A 17,868-nucleotide genomic window follows, 5' to 3' on the forward strand; every position below is an offset into this window, starting at 1 on the left:
TCACGCAGTCCCATAAATGTGTGTTCTGTGTGCCCACACTGCCACAGACGCATCAGTTGTTCATCCGTCTTCTGATTTTGTATAGATATGTAACATTCAGGCCATGGCCAGTCAGGTAATGTATCAATCCACGTGACAGGTTAAGAAATATCATCTTTAATGTCTCCCTGATGTGTGAAAGAAATCTTTATGTTCTCCTGCCCATGGCTGTGTGTCCCATTCGTCTTTCCACAGTTGTAATATGTGATCTTTTATGGCCTTTTTCAAATTGGCCTCAGTTCCAAGCATACTTTGTTCTTTCATTTGATTGCCTTTCTTTAACCCGTAAAAGCCCCCCCCCCACCCTCCCCCCTTTCCTAAATTCCAATTCCAGTGGGCATATTTCTGAAATTACTAACAAAGCATCATTTGGGATAGTGCAGTAGGTGCCCATTAATCTTAGTAGTACTCCTCATTGAAGTCTTCTCACTAATGAGGCTGGCTTCACTAGCTGCAATCTATGAGCCCAAATGCTCACACCACATCCTACAGTTGATTGGTAGTATACTCTGATTGTTTTCAAGAGAAACTGAAATTATTTGTTTGAAATGGTTATAATTTTATTCATCACATTTGTACCTTTTCTGCCTGGTTACTGTGTATGATGCATGATTTCATCCAGAAATACCCCTACATATCTCATTACTGCACTTCTCCTAATCATTAAATCATTTAATTTTATTTTAGGGTTTCTTACTAGGTTCTCCTTCAGCTAGAGGTATGTTGTTTTGTGAGGTGCTAGTGACAATTAAGCACCAGCCCTGAAGTTCATGGAGTCCTGCACTACATTTGTCTTCTATGATTCTTCTGGAGTCACCACTTACAACAAACAGCACGTCATCTGCAAATGCTACCAGTCCACTTATGTTACGGTTGTCATGTACTGGTGTAGTAGGTTCCAGTGCTACATCTCAAAACTCCGGACTGCACATTGATCTCTGTGGACAGCCTTTTGTTATTGTCTTCATTTTTTTAATGTGGGAATGTTGAAGAAGCATGTTGCCAGTGGCAGTAATCTCTCAGGCAATTGTACAGCGCTTCTGGACACTCCAAATCCCTATGGTGACCAAAGAAAGTTGACCACCATAGGTCGCCAGCAATATCAATCATCACCGCTAGAGCATACATAAGATGAATATCTGTCACTAACAAAAAGGTCTTATTAATTGCATTTTCATCTGACTTGCCTCTTCTAAACCCGTATTGGTGACGGCTCACCCCATGTAGCAGTCTATTATCTTGTAATATTTTGGATTGTAGTTTTTCAAATATCTTGCTGATAATATTCAAAAGACAAATTGGTCTCTAGAATCTGGGTATTGTTGGATCTTGCCCTTTACTAATTACTCCTACTTCAGTGTTCTTCCATAGTGCAGGGACCTTTCTTCGCAAGAGGCACTCAGTGTGTAATTTGCACAAGTAACTATTTAATTGCTCACTTAGGGGTTGTATTACTTCAGTATGAATTTTTTCTTTTTTGGTTGTAAAATTATTTGCTTGATTCCTTCTTGTGTGAATGGGCACATTTCTATAATCTTCCCATAACTTTTTTCATGACCTATGCTGATCATCTGTCTTGCTTTCTTCCCCATCATCAGCAAGTAGCGTTTCCATTAGCAGGGCAGCTGACTGTTCCCAACTTTCTGTTACTGTCACATTATTCCTTTTGAGTATAGATAAGACTGTTAGTAATTGTATTTTCTTCCAGACTACACTACACAGATCAGTTTCTAAGTTAGCATCCACAAATTGCTTCCATTATTCCATTTTTTCCTGTACTCTTCCTTAAAATATTGTTTAACATACCTGTATCTGTTTAACCTATGGACACTCTCTTTTTTGCGTCTCTGCTGCTCTACTGCTGTGGTATAGCTTCCTGGCTCTTCTTGTTTCACACCTTAATTTCTACAGTTCCTTAGTCCAGATGCAAGGTGCTCCTTTAGAATGACCTCTACTGGCAGGTATTGATGCCTTCATCACTCTGTCTATAACCACTGTTAGTCCTTGCTCTTTAACATATATATTGTCACCCAGCAATGGACTTCCCAGAGCCTAAATCACTCTTCTTAGTTCTTTCCAGGTAGTGTCCTTGAAGTTGTATTTGCCTTATGTGCATGTTTTCTTTGGCATGTTGGATTTCCCTTCAGTGATGGTATAGTGAATAATATTGTGGTCCTTGATGTCATTCCACTCTCAACCTTCCAGCCTGTCTCATTGTTCACCACTGCTGAATTTGCTAGAGTGATGTCAATATTAGACTGCACTCAAATTCTCCCTTCCTAGGTTGGCAGATTGTGAGGTGCCTTCAGTACCTGTAAGTTGAGTTCCATAATAGCTTTTTCTAGTTGTCTTCCATGGTCATCAGTCAGGTGGGTATCCCACAATATTGACTTCACATTTGCATCAGTGGAGTATACAAGATACCTAGTGCAACCTAGGTGACTAATATTCTTTGGTCTTAGTAGATACTCATTGATCTCAACACTAAATTGGAAATAAATAGTAACCAGGTTGCAACTCTCCCTTCCGATTAACTTTTCCTGCTTCAGTAACTTCTCCAGTTTTTCCACTTCTGATGGCAGATTGTTCACTTCGAGATGGATCCTATCTGCTATATCAAGTACAGGAAAAGTAATATAGTCCCCTTACTAGAGGTCTTAATGCTGTAGTAAGTATCATCAGCTCTTCCACTCTAGTGTGTTGCATAGTATTCTCTACTTGATAAATATTTCACGTATCTGTTCCAATTGACTGTGTTTTATTGTTTACTTCTTTACAGTAGGGGTTTGTTCGCTGTACAAACTGGCTCTGACTCTGGTACAGTTTTTGTTGCAGATTCACATCCTACATTGATGAATCTTCTTTTGCTTCTGTAGGCTGTGTGGTCTATTTGTCAAGATGTGTACTGTCACATTCTAAAACAGCTGCCCAGTTTGTCACCAAATCCTGGTCATCTGTATCTTGTGTCACTCCTACATCCGTCTCTGATCTTGCTTCTCTGTTACGCCATATACACTCCTGGAAATTGAAATAAGAACACCGTGAATTCATTGTCCCAGGAAGGGGAAACTTTATTGACACATTCCTGGGGTCAGATACATCACATGATCACACTGACAGAACCACAGGCACATAGACACAGGCAACAGAGCATGCACAATGTCGGCACTAGTACAGTGTATATCCACCTTTCGCAGCAATGCAGGCTGCTATTCTCCCATGGAGACGATCGTAGAGATGCTGGATGTAGTCCTGTGGAACGGCTTGCCATGCCATTTCCACCTGGCGCCTCAGTTGGACCAGCGTTCGTGCTGGACGTGCAGACCGCGTGAGACGACGCTTCATCCAGTCCCAAACATGCTTAATGGGGGACAGATCCGGAGATCTTGCTGGCCAGGGTAGTTGACTTACACCTTCTAGAGCACGTTGGGTGGCACGGGATACATGCGGACGTGCATTGTCCTGTTGGAACAGCAAGTTCCCTTGCCGGTCTAGGAATGGTAGAACGATGGGTTCGATGACGGTTTGGATGTACCGTGCACTATTCAGTGTCCCCTCGACGATCACCAGTGGTGTACGCCAGCGTAGGAGATCGCTCCCCACACCATGATGCCGGGTGTTGGCCCTGTGTGCCTCGGTCGTATGCAGTCCTGATTGTGGCGCTCACCTGCACGACACCAAACACGCATACGACCATCATTGGCACCAAGGCAGAAGCGACTCTCATTGCTGAAGATGACACGTCTCCATTCGTCCCTCCATTCACACCTGTCGCGACACCACTGGAGGCGGGCTGCACGATGTTGGGGCGTGAGCGGAAGACGGCCTAACGGTGTGCGGGACCGTAGCCCAGCTTCATGGAGACGGTTGCGAATGGTCCTCGCCGATACCCCAGGAGCAACAGTGTCCCTAATTTGCTGGGAAGTGGCAGTGCGGTCCCCTACAGCACTGCGTAGGATCCTACGGTCTTGGCGTGCATCCGTGCGTCGCTGCGGTCCGGTCCCAGGTCGACGGGCACGTGCACCTTCCGCCGACCACTGGCGACAACATCGATGTACTGTGGAGACCTCACGCCCCACGTGTTGAGCAATTCGGCGGTACGTCCACCCGGCCTCCCGCATGCCCACTATACGCCCTCGCTCAAAGTCCGTCAACTGCACATACGGTTCACGTCCACGCTGTCGCGGCATGCTACCAGTGTTAAAGACTGCGGTGGAGCTCCATATGCCACGACAAACTGGCTGACACTGACGGCGGCGGTGCACAAATGCTGCGCAGCTAGCGCCATTCGACGGCCAACACCGCGGTTCCTGGTGTGTCCGCTGTGCCGTGCGTGTGATCATTGCTTGTACAGCCCTCTCGCAGTGTCCGGAGCAAGTATGGTGGGTCTGACGCACCGGTGTCAATGTGTTCTTTTTTCCATTTCCAGGAGTGTAGTTCTGAATTTTCACCAAAACTTCTTTACTGCTTTTTCATAGGTGCATGATGCTTTAATTTGGTGATGCATGCTCTTTTCTATGGTACTTATTGCTCACTCTTTGCCAGAAATTCCTTGCTCTTTCAGTGTCCCTTCTCCTCCTCCTCAGTGGTGATTTATGTTTCTTGCATAGGCAGCATTTAATGGTGTCATTAGAATCCTCATTGATTTCTAGTGTTATGAGGTGCCTACCTGTAATCTGTTCCTAAAATCTGTCATGTTTGGGGGGCTTGATACATGTGACATTTGTCTCTGTCCCCTGTGCACTTTTTACTCCTATATTTATATGGCACACACATCGTGACTTGTTTGATTTTATTGCAGTGTTTTCTGATATGGCCTTCTTTGCCATAATGTCCACAAATTATTACTTGTTTATCACAATGTTTTGCCAAATGACCAAGGTCTTTGCCTTGACGCACCTCCTCACTACATGATAGTCTTTCACTTAAACCAAACTAAACCCGAGATATACTTTTTGTCACTTCATGAGAGCTGTTCTTACTTCAGGGCTCACTTCAATAACTTGATGGTCCACTTTTCTTCCCATTGGTCCTGTCCTGAATCACAATATCAAGACGTGCATTGGATAGTCAGAGTCGTGAGCTGGTCGGAGGGCCCTGCCCATAAAGTTTCAGATGTTCTCAACTGGGGAAACATCCGGCAAACTTGCTGGCCAAAGTAAGATTGGGCAAGCATGAAGACAAACAGTAAAAACTTTTGCTGTGTGCAGATGGGCATTATCTTGCTGAAATGTAGGCCCAGGATGGCTTGCTGTGAAGGGCAACAAAATGGCGTATAGAATATCATCATAGTACTGCTGTGCTGTAAAGCAGCTGCAGATGATAACTGAAGGGTTCCCGCTATGAAATGAAATGGCACCCCAGACCATTACTCAAGGTTGTTTGCCCGTATGGTTGGCAATGGACAGTTTGGTATCATATCACTGTCCAGCACTTCTCCAGACATGTCTTTGCTGGTCATTGGGACTCAGTTTGAAATGGGACTCATTGCTGAAGTCAATAAGATTCCAGGCTGAATATTTGTCTGAAGATGCCTCATACTTTGTTGGGATAGCAGCCTGATTGTCACCTGCCATATGGCCTGACAACTAAGAGTGATGTTTTGGTTTGCCATTTCTTTTCACAGCAAGACCTCTTTGGTTGCCATCCACAGCACCCTTACTATGTCAGCAATTTGCTACACCCTGCTTTTTTGCCCTTTGTGACAAACTGCCTTGCCTCCCAAATTTAGGGATTGCTAGCGCAGTGCCTCAAAGTGCAGAGTAATGCCACTCAGTGGAGAATTTGGAGAAAACTGGTTGATGTACATTGTTTTCAAATAAAATAAAGTAAAATGCATCAGAACAAAAGATTAAATTCTGATATTGCATGTTTTTCCTTTAACTGAACATGTTTCATCATCTGATAGTCCATGAAAGTGTGAATATTTTAATTGTGCAGGAAATTCATGATTTAAGTTATTATAGTATTACAAGATCATAAGTTACTATAGTATTACAAGATCATAAACAGATTTGGGATGAAAAGGCAGGGGGGGGGGGGGGAGAAGATGTAAGATGCAGTCAGCTTGGATGAATTAAAGCAGCCATCTGAAAAATATTTTAGAAACAAACAAATTATAGTATGTGCTGTCATCACAAACCCTTCCCACTCTCCAAAACCCTTCCCCATCATTCCTAATTGGAACCATTTTTCATAGCTGACAAGGAATTCCATGAATTTGAGGTTGCAAGTTCAGTCTTTAGTAAGGCTTATTTGAAAGTGTTGTATTAACAATTACAATAGGAGAAATGTTAGCTGCTAATGACTCACAATGTGCATCAGGAGGGTGACAGAAAATGAGTGTCTGGGAGGTGCAGAGATCAACCTTCAAGAAATGAACCTCTTTGACATTCAAGAAACATTTGTAACAAACCATTAACTTGCACCCTGAACACCGAATGAAATATGGCATGCCACAGTGATGATAGTGGTTCACATAATTACGATTGAAGGTGAACACCTTTGGAGTTAGAAACTGCATAGGACGTTCAGCTAGGTATCCACTCTTAAAGAATGCATATAGAATCATATTGGTGAAATGGGGTGATTAGAACTGATGGAATGTGATGGCATGCAACTAAATGAGAAACAATGTGTCGTGGAGCTTATAGTGAAACTGGATTTCCTTTAAGGCATAGCTGCAGATAGTGTGATATGTTTTATAGGCATGGAAAAAATGAAAATCCAGAGGCTGAAATTGTCCAGTGGTTCCAGATAGTATGAATTGCAATGTCACTATTTTCAGGAGGAATAGTTTTCTCTAAAGGAGTTGATTTTTATATGCAGACCAGGAATCAAGCAAATGAAAGTTATTTTGACCAGCTGATGACCAAAAGAAGTGCTCATACCATAGCTGTAGTTCTCTTATGCCCATTTTCCCACTCCTGCTTGCTGTGATGTAAATATTTCCTACTGTCATTGCGAGATCATGCACACAAGAAGGTATCATTTTGGATAAATCACTTCCAACTTTTTGCAGCTCAATAAATAACTATCCAACCAATTTACCATCCAGATTATCAGTCAGCATAATTATATATGGATGCGTTAAGGCATTGATGTCATTTGACCGGGATACAACTCTCTTGGTACCTCAAAGGGTTCCTTTCATATGCATTTGCTCTTCAAATCCTGATTGGTCATAATTGAAAACAAATTCTGCCCTTAATGAGGGCATAATTTTGTTTATCTCGTCTACAAAATTTCTGGCCAATTCCGCAGTTTGCTGTGCATTGTCCTTTCTTAACTATCCATAATTTATCTTACGTACTACACAGTCATGTTTGCTGAGGACATATTCCAAATCTGTTCATGATAGTTTTTTTAATATGCTGTGCATGATCTTCCAAGTATGTAAGTACACTACTGGCCATTAAAATTGCTACACCAAGAAGAAATGCAGATGATAAATGGGTATTCATTCGACAAATATATTATACTATAACTGACATGTGATTACATTTTCACGCAATTTGGATGCATAGATCCTGAGAAATCAGTGTACAGGTACAGGTACAGCTGCCCATGCAGGTTCAACACAATACCACAGTTCATCACAAGTAGTGACTGGCATATTGTGATGAGCCAGTTGCTCGGCTACCATTGACCAGACGTTTTCAATTGGTGAGAGATCTGGAGAATGTGCTGGCCAGGGCAGCAGTCGAACATTTTCTATATCCAGAAAGGCCCGTACAGGAACTGCAACATGTGGTCATGCATTATCCTGCTGAAATGTAGGGTTTCACAGGGATTGAATAAAGGGTAGAACCAGGGGTCGTAACACATCTGAAATGTAACATCCACTGTTCAAAGTGCCGTCAGTGCAAACAAGAGGTGTCCGAGACTTGTAACCAATGGCACCCCATACCATCATGCTGGGTGATACGCCAGTATGGTGATGACGAATACATGCTTCCCATGTGCATTCAGCGCGATGTCGCCAAACACGGATTCGACTATCATGATGCTGTAAACAGAACCTGGATTCATCCGAAAAAATGACGTTTTGCCATTCGTGCACCCAGGTTCCTCTTTGAGTACACCATCGCAGGCGCTCCTGTCTGTGATGCAGTTTCAAGGGTAATCGCAGCCATGGTCTCGGAGCTGATAGTCCATGCTGCTGCAAACATTGTCGAACTGTTCATGCAGATGGCTGTTGTCTTGCAAATGTCCCCATCTGTTGACTCAGGGATCAAGACGTGGCTGCACGATCCGTTACAGCCCTGCAGATAAGATGCCTGTCATCTTGACTGCTAGTGATACGAGGCCATTGTGATCCAGCACAGTGTCCGGTATTACCTTCCTGAACCCACCGATTCCATATTCTGCTGACAGTTATTGGATCTCGACCAATGTGAGCAGCAATGTTGCAATACAATAAACCGAAATCACGATAGGCTACAATCCGCCCTTTATCAAAGTCAGATATGTGATGGTACGCATTTCTCCTCCTTACTCAAGGCATCACAACTACGTTTCACCAGGCAATGCCGATCAACTGCTGTTTGTGTATGAGAAATCAGTTGGAAACTTTCCTCATGTCAGCACTTTGTAGGTGTTGCCACCGGCGCCAACCTTGTGTGAATGCTCTGAAAAGCTAATCATTTGCATATCACGGCATATTCTTCTTGTCGGTTAAATTTCGCGTCTGTAGCACATCATCTTCATGGTGTAGCAATTTTAATGGCCAGTAGTGTATGTTTAGCACCTGCTCCTTGGACAACAATTGTCCTTTATTACGTTTCACTGAAGATGGGATTTATGTCTCCCTGTCTGACAAGAATAATGAAGTACATGGTTCAAACCTGTTTCAGTATCACTTTCACTTGTTAAGTACTTATTGTCATCATAGTACTTCCCATGTACACTGTCCCCATAGTCAAGTGTATACAACACCACACATTCCACTGACTAACCTTGCAGAAATGCTAAAATTTCGTCTGCCACTTCTTTCTCACTGTGCAAAATTCCTTAGGTTCCTTTCTGATGAAGTGTCAACTTCAGCAACCATTGTTGTATATATAATGCAATTTTTGCTTCTTTTATCATTGGCACTGGTCTGCTTTGCATCAAAACCACTAGCACTGTCTCAATGTTGGGAGCTACTCATCAACTAACCACTTCAGCCATACTCTGTAGCCTCATGCTGTGCTCACTGTTGGATATCTCCAGTCCTACCCCCTGTTGTCATTAGCAGTCAATATTTTGGTTGCATAGTAGACAGTATGTTTTCAGCCTTGCACTCGAGGTGTTCCTTGTGAATACTGCCCAGGTGACCAGATTGGTTATCAGTGTGATTCTTGGGTGAAACTGGCAAATGAAAGTGTATTTTTATGCATTGATTTTCATTTAATGTTATTTGTAAATGTGTTTACTAGTCCACTGCATTGTGAAAAACTGATATACTGCAACTCCAAAGCTCTACCTGTCCCCTAATAATGACTCCAGTGTTAAAATTAAACTACTATAGAAATGTAATTACTATAGGCTATTATGGTGATATGTACATATTTTTATCGTATCATATAACACCAATGGATAATTCAAAATCAGTTTTCCTCATCTTTCTTATTACAAACTTATCTATAGTTAGAAACTATCAGAATATCACACAGCTAGAAACAATAAATGGCAGCACTTACATTCAGTTCAGCTCCAAGTAAAAACTGAACTGATTAACAAAACAACTGAACTCCTGTAAGGCCACCAACACACAATGACTTGTCTTGGCTAACATAGGCATTGTCAAGAGCTGAAATCCCCTATCTGTATGCAGATAGTTTAAACCTATTGATAGCCTTGTTGACAGCTGATTGTGCATATCCATTTTTCATCATGTGGTAGAACATAAAAATACAGGGGTGATCAAAAAGTTTCTGTCCCAAGGCCATACAGCCCGCAATTGGTATGCCAGTCAGGCAAAATCACGGTGGCCATTGAGGCAATCATCCTCTGATACATGAGGCTGAAGATACCCATTGGTAAAACACTGTGTCCTGCTGCATGAAGTCTGTAACTGCCTGCTGCACATCCTCGTCTGACAGGAATAATTGATCCTTCAAGGCCTTTTTTAATAGATCAAAGGTGTGATGTCCACTTGGAGAGAAATCAGGACTACAGGATGGCTGCTCATGTGTCTCACACTTGAGTTGGCATAACATCTGGACTATGAAATTTGCAATACGGTAACATGCATTTTCATGAAATAGCAGCACCCATTATCGTACCATTCCACAATGGTAGTTTTTGACAGACATGCTATCGCGTACGTATTCTTCTTTCTCTGATGGATGTCTACCAGTGTTTGTTCTTCTACACCCAAGAAAAGAATAATAGCAATTGGTCCTGTTTGGGTGCATTTGGTAATAACATTGCCAGAGTTCATCATTCCACATTTGCCCCATGGATGTTGGGAAGACATGAATGCCACAATGATCCCCTGCTCACTTGTCAGTACCTATACACTCACATTAAAGTCGTGCTATGTTGCATACATGCTGTAGGTATTCCCTCAGACAGAAACTTTGATCATCCCTTGTGTATTTATATTTCGCTACACAAGAAGTAGGTCATGTGTAATTTCATGTAGGTGATTGGGGGTGGTGGGGGCTGGACCTCCTGGAACTCCCATTTGGCTATGTGCTTGATAAAATGCATTGCCAACCAGGTGTCAGCTTCTTAGTGTCCATATTGCCAAGTGATGAGTTCCAAAGAGCTCTTTGCCTTTACAAATGTCTGCTTGTGTCTGTGTATATGCGGATGTATGTATGTGTTTGTTTTGCAGTGTTGGGTGGGGTGTTAATAACTAATAGTGAATATCATTACATTGTTAATTTATTCATTTACACATCTGTCGTATTAAATATTTCTTAGTCACTCACAACCCAATTATTGAGAAACCTAAACTTAAATCACCATTATCTTTTAATCATTGAGAGAAGTTGTACTAAAAGACCATTCAACACTCTTCTCTTTTTCACTGCAACATCTTTTGGTACTAACCAACAGTTGCAGCAAAAAATGATAATAGGCAATAGAGTTCTTGGTGGCAGTGCATTTATCAAAATGTCAAAACAAGTGTGGAATCGGATTTTATATATCTGACAAGAGGCTCACATTGTAAAATTTCATGTGTACCATGTAGCACTAGCTTTTTCGCATACTATATGCATCAGCCTTTATTATATCTAAGATCACTGTAGTTTCTGCTACCTTGTTTCAGGAACCAGTTACAACTGTTGCTGAGAAAACATTATGCTGTTGTTGCTGTAGGTCTGGTCCTCTGACTTTGGTTGGCAATGTTCCAGCTGTTGGATTTGTTTCTGGGCAAGAGATACCTGTGACTGTAGAAGTTGATAATGGAACAAATGAGACAATAAGTATTGTTACCTGTTCTCTTAAGAAGGTAACTACCAGTATATAATAGACTTTTTCCCAATTGAAAATAATTCTAATCATGAAAAATTTGTTGTGTGTGAAAACATACCTTACACAAAGTCCAAATTTATTTAGTTTTAAATCTTTCTCAAGATAAATAATAAAATATTTATGAATGATGAGAACTCTCATAATAATAAAACTTCAAATTACAATGACAATGTGCAGTTCTCTAAAACGTACGAGGGTTGTTTTTTAAGTGAGGGCCGTTTTTATTTTTAAAAAAAGATACAAATACTTTTGTAAAAAAACTTTTATTTTCTGATTCTACACACTTTTACCTATTTTTCTACATAGTTGCCTTGTTTATTTAAGCACTTGTCATACCGTACAACAAAGTTTTTAATTCCCTCTTCAAAGAATTCGGCCGCCTGCTCTGACAGCCAAGAGTTCACGGCCGCTTTCACTTCATTGTTGTCATTGAAGCGCTGCCCGCCAAGAAAGGTGTTTCAGGTTCCGGATAAGGTGAAAATCGCTAGGAGCAAGGTCGGGGCTGTATGGTGCATGGTCCAAAACTTCCCAGCCAAAAGAATCAATCAAATCCCGAATCTTTTGAGAGGTGTGAGGCCTAGCGTTATCATGCAGGAGCAAAACTCCTTTTGTCATCATGCCACGCCTTTTGTTTTGAATTGCTCTGCGGAGCTTCTTTAGAGTTGCACAGTAGGCATCTGAGTTGATTGTCGTTCCTCATGGCATAAAGTCCACTAGCAAAACACCGCGCCGGTCCCAGAACACAGTTGCCATAATCTTGTGCTTTGACAGTGTCTGTTTGGCTTTGACCTTGATGGGTGAGGTTGTGTGTCACCATTCCATCGATTGTCGCTTGCTTTCGGGAGTGATATGGGATACCCATGTTTCATCTCCAGTGACAATTTGACTCAACATGTCACCCCCTTCTTCCTCGTAACAAATCAAAAAGTCCAATGAAGTGGCAAATCTCTTCCCTTTGTGGTCCTCTGTGAGGAGTCTGGGTACCCACCGAGAACACAGTTTCTTAAAGTTTAGGTTTTCAGACACAATTTTGTACAAAACAGATCTTGAAACTTGTGGAAATTCCAAAGAAAGAGTGGAAATTGTGAATCTTCTGTCCTCACGAATCTTTGTTTCGACTGCAGCCATCAAATCATCAGTGATCACAGAGGGCCGGCCTGAGCGTTCTTCGTCATGGATGTTTTGACGGCCATTTTTAAACTCTCTAACCCATTGACACACTTAACCTTCACTCATTGCATTCAAGCCATAAACTTCTGTTAACTGACGATGAATTTCTGCAGCTGATAGGCTTCTCGTGGTCAAAAAACATATCACTGACCGTATCTCACAGGCGGCGGGTGATTCAATAATCGTAAACATTATAAAGTAGCACAGCGATGCGTACACGTCAGCTACAGAGCTGCAATTTGCGTCAGTGTGAACGGGAAGGATGCCGGCAAGTGGCGCAGTGGCTTGTTGCGGCGTCCGCGCGAACTATGGGACTATATGCGCGAATGGCCCTTACTTAAAAAACAACCTTCGTACTTCCGGGTGTGCGATCACATTGTCATATTGTTCATAAAATCAATGTTGTGTCCACTACTGTTGCAAGTGGACTTCATCAAGGTGATGACAATAACCTTGAAAGCCATTGTCCCTCCAGTGGTTTATTTACAGAAAATGCATGTGGCCGGCAGTTAACCCTTTAACTGCTCTGGATGTGTTAACGCACATACCTTTGTACCTGTCCCTGTGTGCTCTGAATGTGTTTACACGCACCACCAGTCCTTCTACCTGGTACTCTGAATGTGTCTACACATAGACACGTTCAGAGTACCAGGTAGAAGGACTGTTGGCACGTGTAAACACGTTCAGAGCACAATGGGACAGGTACAAAGGTGCGTGCGTTAACGTGTGTACGCGTGCCACCAGTCCTTCTACCTGGTACTCTGAATGTGTCTATGAACAACTGCTTGCATATGTGCCAGAGATGGACCAACATGTTATTGACTTGCTCAATTTATGAATCTATTTCTCTTGAACAAATCATTGAATTTTTGTGAAACTGCAACCATCTGTCTGTCTGTATGTGTACATCACATCTACTGATTTCTGTGCCATTCAGGTAATTCCTTCATGGTGCATATTTTTGTCTTATAGAGTAACAGAACTCTGTGTGCATAAATAAAGGGACCAATATTTTTTATCTAATTATACTTAGCTCCTCGCAATATAGGTTCAGCCAAAGCAGTTGAGCACATGGTAGCAAAAGTGTAAAATTGTTCTGAAAATAACGAGACAATCTCTCCGAATTTGTTGGACCCAAGGAAAGCATTTGTTATGGTCTCCCACAACATTCTTATCAATAAGCTCCACCACAATGCAATGAAAGAGAATGCTCTATGCCTAATGCAGTTTTACTTATGCAATAGAAATCAGTTAATGAAGATAAATAATCAAAGGTCAAAATGTCTTCCAGCTATAATGTGCGCACCTCAGGAATATGTTTTTGTTCCTTCCTTTTCCATTACTTATATAATTAATTAACCCACAGTTAAGCCATGTGATGCAGTGCTACACACAGATGACATAATAATGCACCTTGAAAATATCAAACACAGTATGGCAGTAGCAATGGAGAGTTGTACAACTTGGTTTGAAGCAAATGTAGTTCCAAGAAATGACAGTATAATTGAAGACATAATATGCAATCTGAATATTCCCAGTCATGACAGCAAAACAGTCAAACTATTATGATTTCATATAGCTCAAAAGCTCATCTGGGATATCCACACAGACTAGCACATGTCATCTACCTGCTGTACAAACTGAAGGGTATTTAAGCACTGGCAAGAGAGCTAATGATGATGTAGTGCATCTTTTATGTTGTTCAAAAAATAAAAATAGCAAAAAATTTGTAAGCAGAAGAAATGTTGTTGTTGTCATTGTTGTTGTTATAGTCTTCTTTGTGAAGACTGGTCCAATGCAGCTCTTCATACTGGTCTATCTTCTGCTAGCCTCCTCTTCTCTGTATAGCTACCACAACCTATGTTCATCTGAAACTGCTTACTGTATTCAAGCCTTGGCATCCCTTGACAATTTATAACCACCACACTTTCTTCTATTACCAAACTGACAATTCCTTGGCGCCTTGCATGTATACTTTCAACCGATCCCTTTCTTTAGTCAAGTTGTGCTATAAATTTCTTTTTCTCCCAATTCAATCCAGTACTTCCCAATTTATTATTCAATCTACTCATCTAATCTTCAGCCTTCTTCTTTAGCTCCATGTTAGAAGTTTTTATTCTCTTGTTAAACTTTAATTCCTATTGAAGATTTGGCCGTTTGATGCCTTTCACAATTGCATTTGTCAAAGACATCAACTGGCTTCATTCTCAAAAGTTATTTGAACATTATATTTTCTTCTTGTCTGAATTGCTCATTGTCTACATTTCACTTCCAAATAATGCCCAAAAATATCTTCTGACCTTTAAAATGGGAAAATATTTTTTGGTGATAACATAGCAGTTATTCATTAACTTCCCCTATGCTCAACCAATTAACTGTGTATTTCTCTCTGAAAGTACCCACATAAAACAAGAGGTAAAGCATTTCTCTATCAGAAGAGTATTGTGATAACAATTGTTGATAAATCATTGTTTCCCTAGAGACCTGTGAAAAGAAATAGCAAGAGGCTTTGTGTCATACAGTCACTTTAAGCCATATAAAATGAAAACTGAGACAATAAAAAGACAGAAAAGATAAAGATGGATGTACAGCAACAAAGATCAAACTCCATAAAAGTCTCGAGTTTCTAGAATTGATAATCCTCCTACGAATGGTACAGAGGTGAAATAAGATCTTGAAACTGTCAAAGATGGAACAGAAAGGGAACATTCTTTGAACTTAGAGAGTTTTGAAGCACCTGAAAGAAGCAGTACATAAAAACTAAAATCACTCAAATGAATAACAAATATGATCTGAATTACTCTTCTTTTGGTTTCTATTTTCATGTACTCTTGTACTCGTAACAAATAACAACAAACTAGTTATACTCTTTTGTCATCGTAATTTTACTAAACCCTTTAACTGCTCTGTACGTGTTAATGCGCCAACCTTTATACCTGTCCCTGTGTGCTCTGAACGTGTTTACACATGCCACCAGTCCTTCTACCTGGTACTCTGAATGTGTCTATGCAGACCGAGACTTGAACTGGGGACCTTTGCCTTTCATAGAGCACTTGCCCGCGAAAGGCAAAGGTCCCGAGTTCGAGTCTTGGTCCGGCACACAGTTTTACTCTGCCAGGAAGTTTCATATCAGCGCACACTCCACTGCAGAGTGAAAATCTCATTCTGGAAACATCCCCCAGGCTGTGGCTAAGCCATGTCTCCGCAATAGCCTTTCTTTCAGAAGTGGTAGTTCTGCAAGGTTTGCAGGAGAGCTTCTGTAAAGTTTGGAAGGTAGGAGACGAGATACTGGCAGAAGTAAAGCTGTGAGGACGGGGCGTGAATCATGCTTGGGTAGCTCAGTTGGTAGAGCACTTGCCCATGAAATGCAAAGGTCCCAAGTTCGAGTCTCGGTCCGGCACACAGCTTTAATCTGCCAGGAAGTTACATATCAGCGCACACTCCACTGCAGAGTGAAAATCTCATACAGTAAAAGCTGTCTGTTAGCTTATCATTTATTTCTGGCAGCACTTCCTCTGCCTTTCACATGTTCTCTTCAACCTTGTCATCTGTGTGTGGACTGACAAAATATACATTTAGAGCATCATATGGAATTGGTGTCTGGAATACTTTATCTCACAAACTATTTCTGTTTTAATAATTTAGCATGAAGTGTTGCATTTATTCTCTGAGTTCATTATATAGGTATCATTTCTTTGCAGGCTTGTGAAGCTTTTCAATTTCACGTACATTTCCTTGTCAACATTATTATGCTTTAATATATCATGATACAGCAACATCATGATTCTTATGCTGCTTAGATGTGGAGTTTATCAGTTTCTTATTGTCTTATAGTCTTCAGGGAGTCACACCTAGTGATATGTGGCTGGCAACCACGGGGCCCCGAGCTGAGTCCTGGCATTGCTTCCACTTACTTATGCCAGGCTCCTTACTTTTATCTTTCCTATCTGGCCACCCTCGGCCAGCTCTTGTTCTTTTCCGACCCTGATGCTATTAGGTTTCGAGGGCTAGGGGTCTTTCATTTTCCAACCTATACTTCTCATGCAGCATCTGACCTGGAGCGGGCAAAAGGCGTCTGTATCCCATGTTAGGGGCGGCCTCCAGAACTGCAGAAGGCAACGGAATACCACCGCAGATTATCTTCCCTGCATAATGCTGTCTCCATTTTATGCACAAAAAATGGCTTCCTCTCATGTTAAATCAGTGTCCGGAGGTAAAATAGTCCCCCATTCGGATTTCGGATCTCCAGGGAGGGCGGGGGGGGGGGGGGGGGGGGGGGGGGGGGACTTGAAAGGAGGCAAAAAATCAAAACGAGAATTGGTACCTGGAATGTCATAAGTCTGCTACAAGCAGGAAAACTAGAAAACCTTAAAAGAGAGATGGAAAAGAATCATATGGACCTCGTAGGAATTGCTGAGGTAAGATGGAATGGACATGGAGAGTTGCAGTCAGATGAATGTGTATTCTACTACTCAGAAGGAGAAGTAAAAGGAATTAATGGAGTAGGAATGATTATGACAAAGGAATTGGCTAAATGTGTGGAATATGTAGACTATGCAAATGACCGGGTTATTGGTGTAAGGTTGAAAGGAGCACAAAAAGATTTACTGATTGTCCGGGTGTATATGCCAACTTCAGAACATGATGACCAAATTGTAGAGGAAACGTGCAATGTAATAGAGAGAATAATGGACTAAAATAAAAAATGCTGCAAAATAGTAATGGGAGACTGGAACGCCATTGTGGGAGAAGGGAAAGAGGGAAACATAGTAGGCAGTCATGGTCTTGGAAAGAGAAATGACAGAGGTGAATGGTTAATTGACTTCTGCAGGGAAAGGCAGCTGATAGCGGCAAACACAGGGTTCAAGAACCATAAGAGGAGGCTCTACACTTGGAAATCACCAGGAAATAAATACAGAAACCAAATCGATGTTATACTGGTAGAAGAAAGATACAGGAATGGAATCAAGAAGGTGCACACATTACCAGGTGTAGATATTAATAGTGACCACAACTTACTTATGGCAGAAATAGAAATAAGAACGAAAGAACTGAAAAAGGCGGCAATGGTGAAGAAGTGGGATTTAGAGAAGATAAGGTCCAACAAAGAACAAATTACAGAAATGCTGTCTCGGGACTTTCTAAACACATTACGAGACAAAGAAGCACCTGATAATGCCAACGAGTACT

General features: G+C 41.5%; 1 protein-coding gene across 3 annotated transcripts in view; it reads left to right on the forward strand.

Moving 5' to 3' along the window:
* LOC126236395 (arrestin domain-containing protein 3-like) overlaps positions 1–17,868 on the forward strand; it is a 136,813-nt gene that overhangs the window by 44,761 nt on the left and 74,184 nt on the right. For all 3 annotated transcript variants that reach the window (XM_049945680.1, XM_049945682.1, XM_049945681.1), the window contains exon 4: positions 11,303–11,485. In XM_049945680.1, coding sequence (XP_049801637.1) covers positions 11,303–11,485 — 183 coding nt within the window. The remainder of the gene's footprint in view (positions 1–11,302; positions 11,486–17,868) is intronic.

This window comes from Schistocerca nitens, chromosome 2, assembly GCF_023898315.1.
Source record: "Schistocerca nitens isolate TAMUIC-IGC-003100 chromosome 2, iqSchNite1.1, whole genome shotgun sequence".
Lineage (NCBI taxonomy): Eukaryota > Metazoa > Arthropoda > Insecta > Orthoptera > Acrididae > Schistocerca > Schistocerca nitens.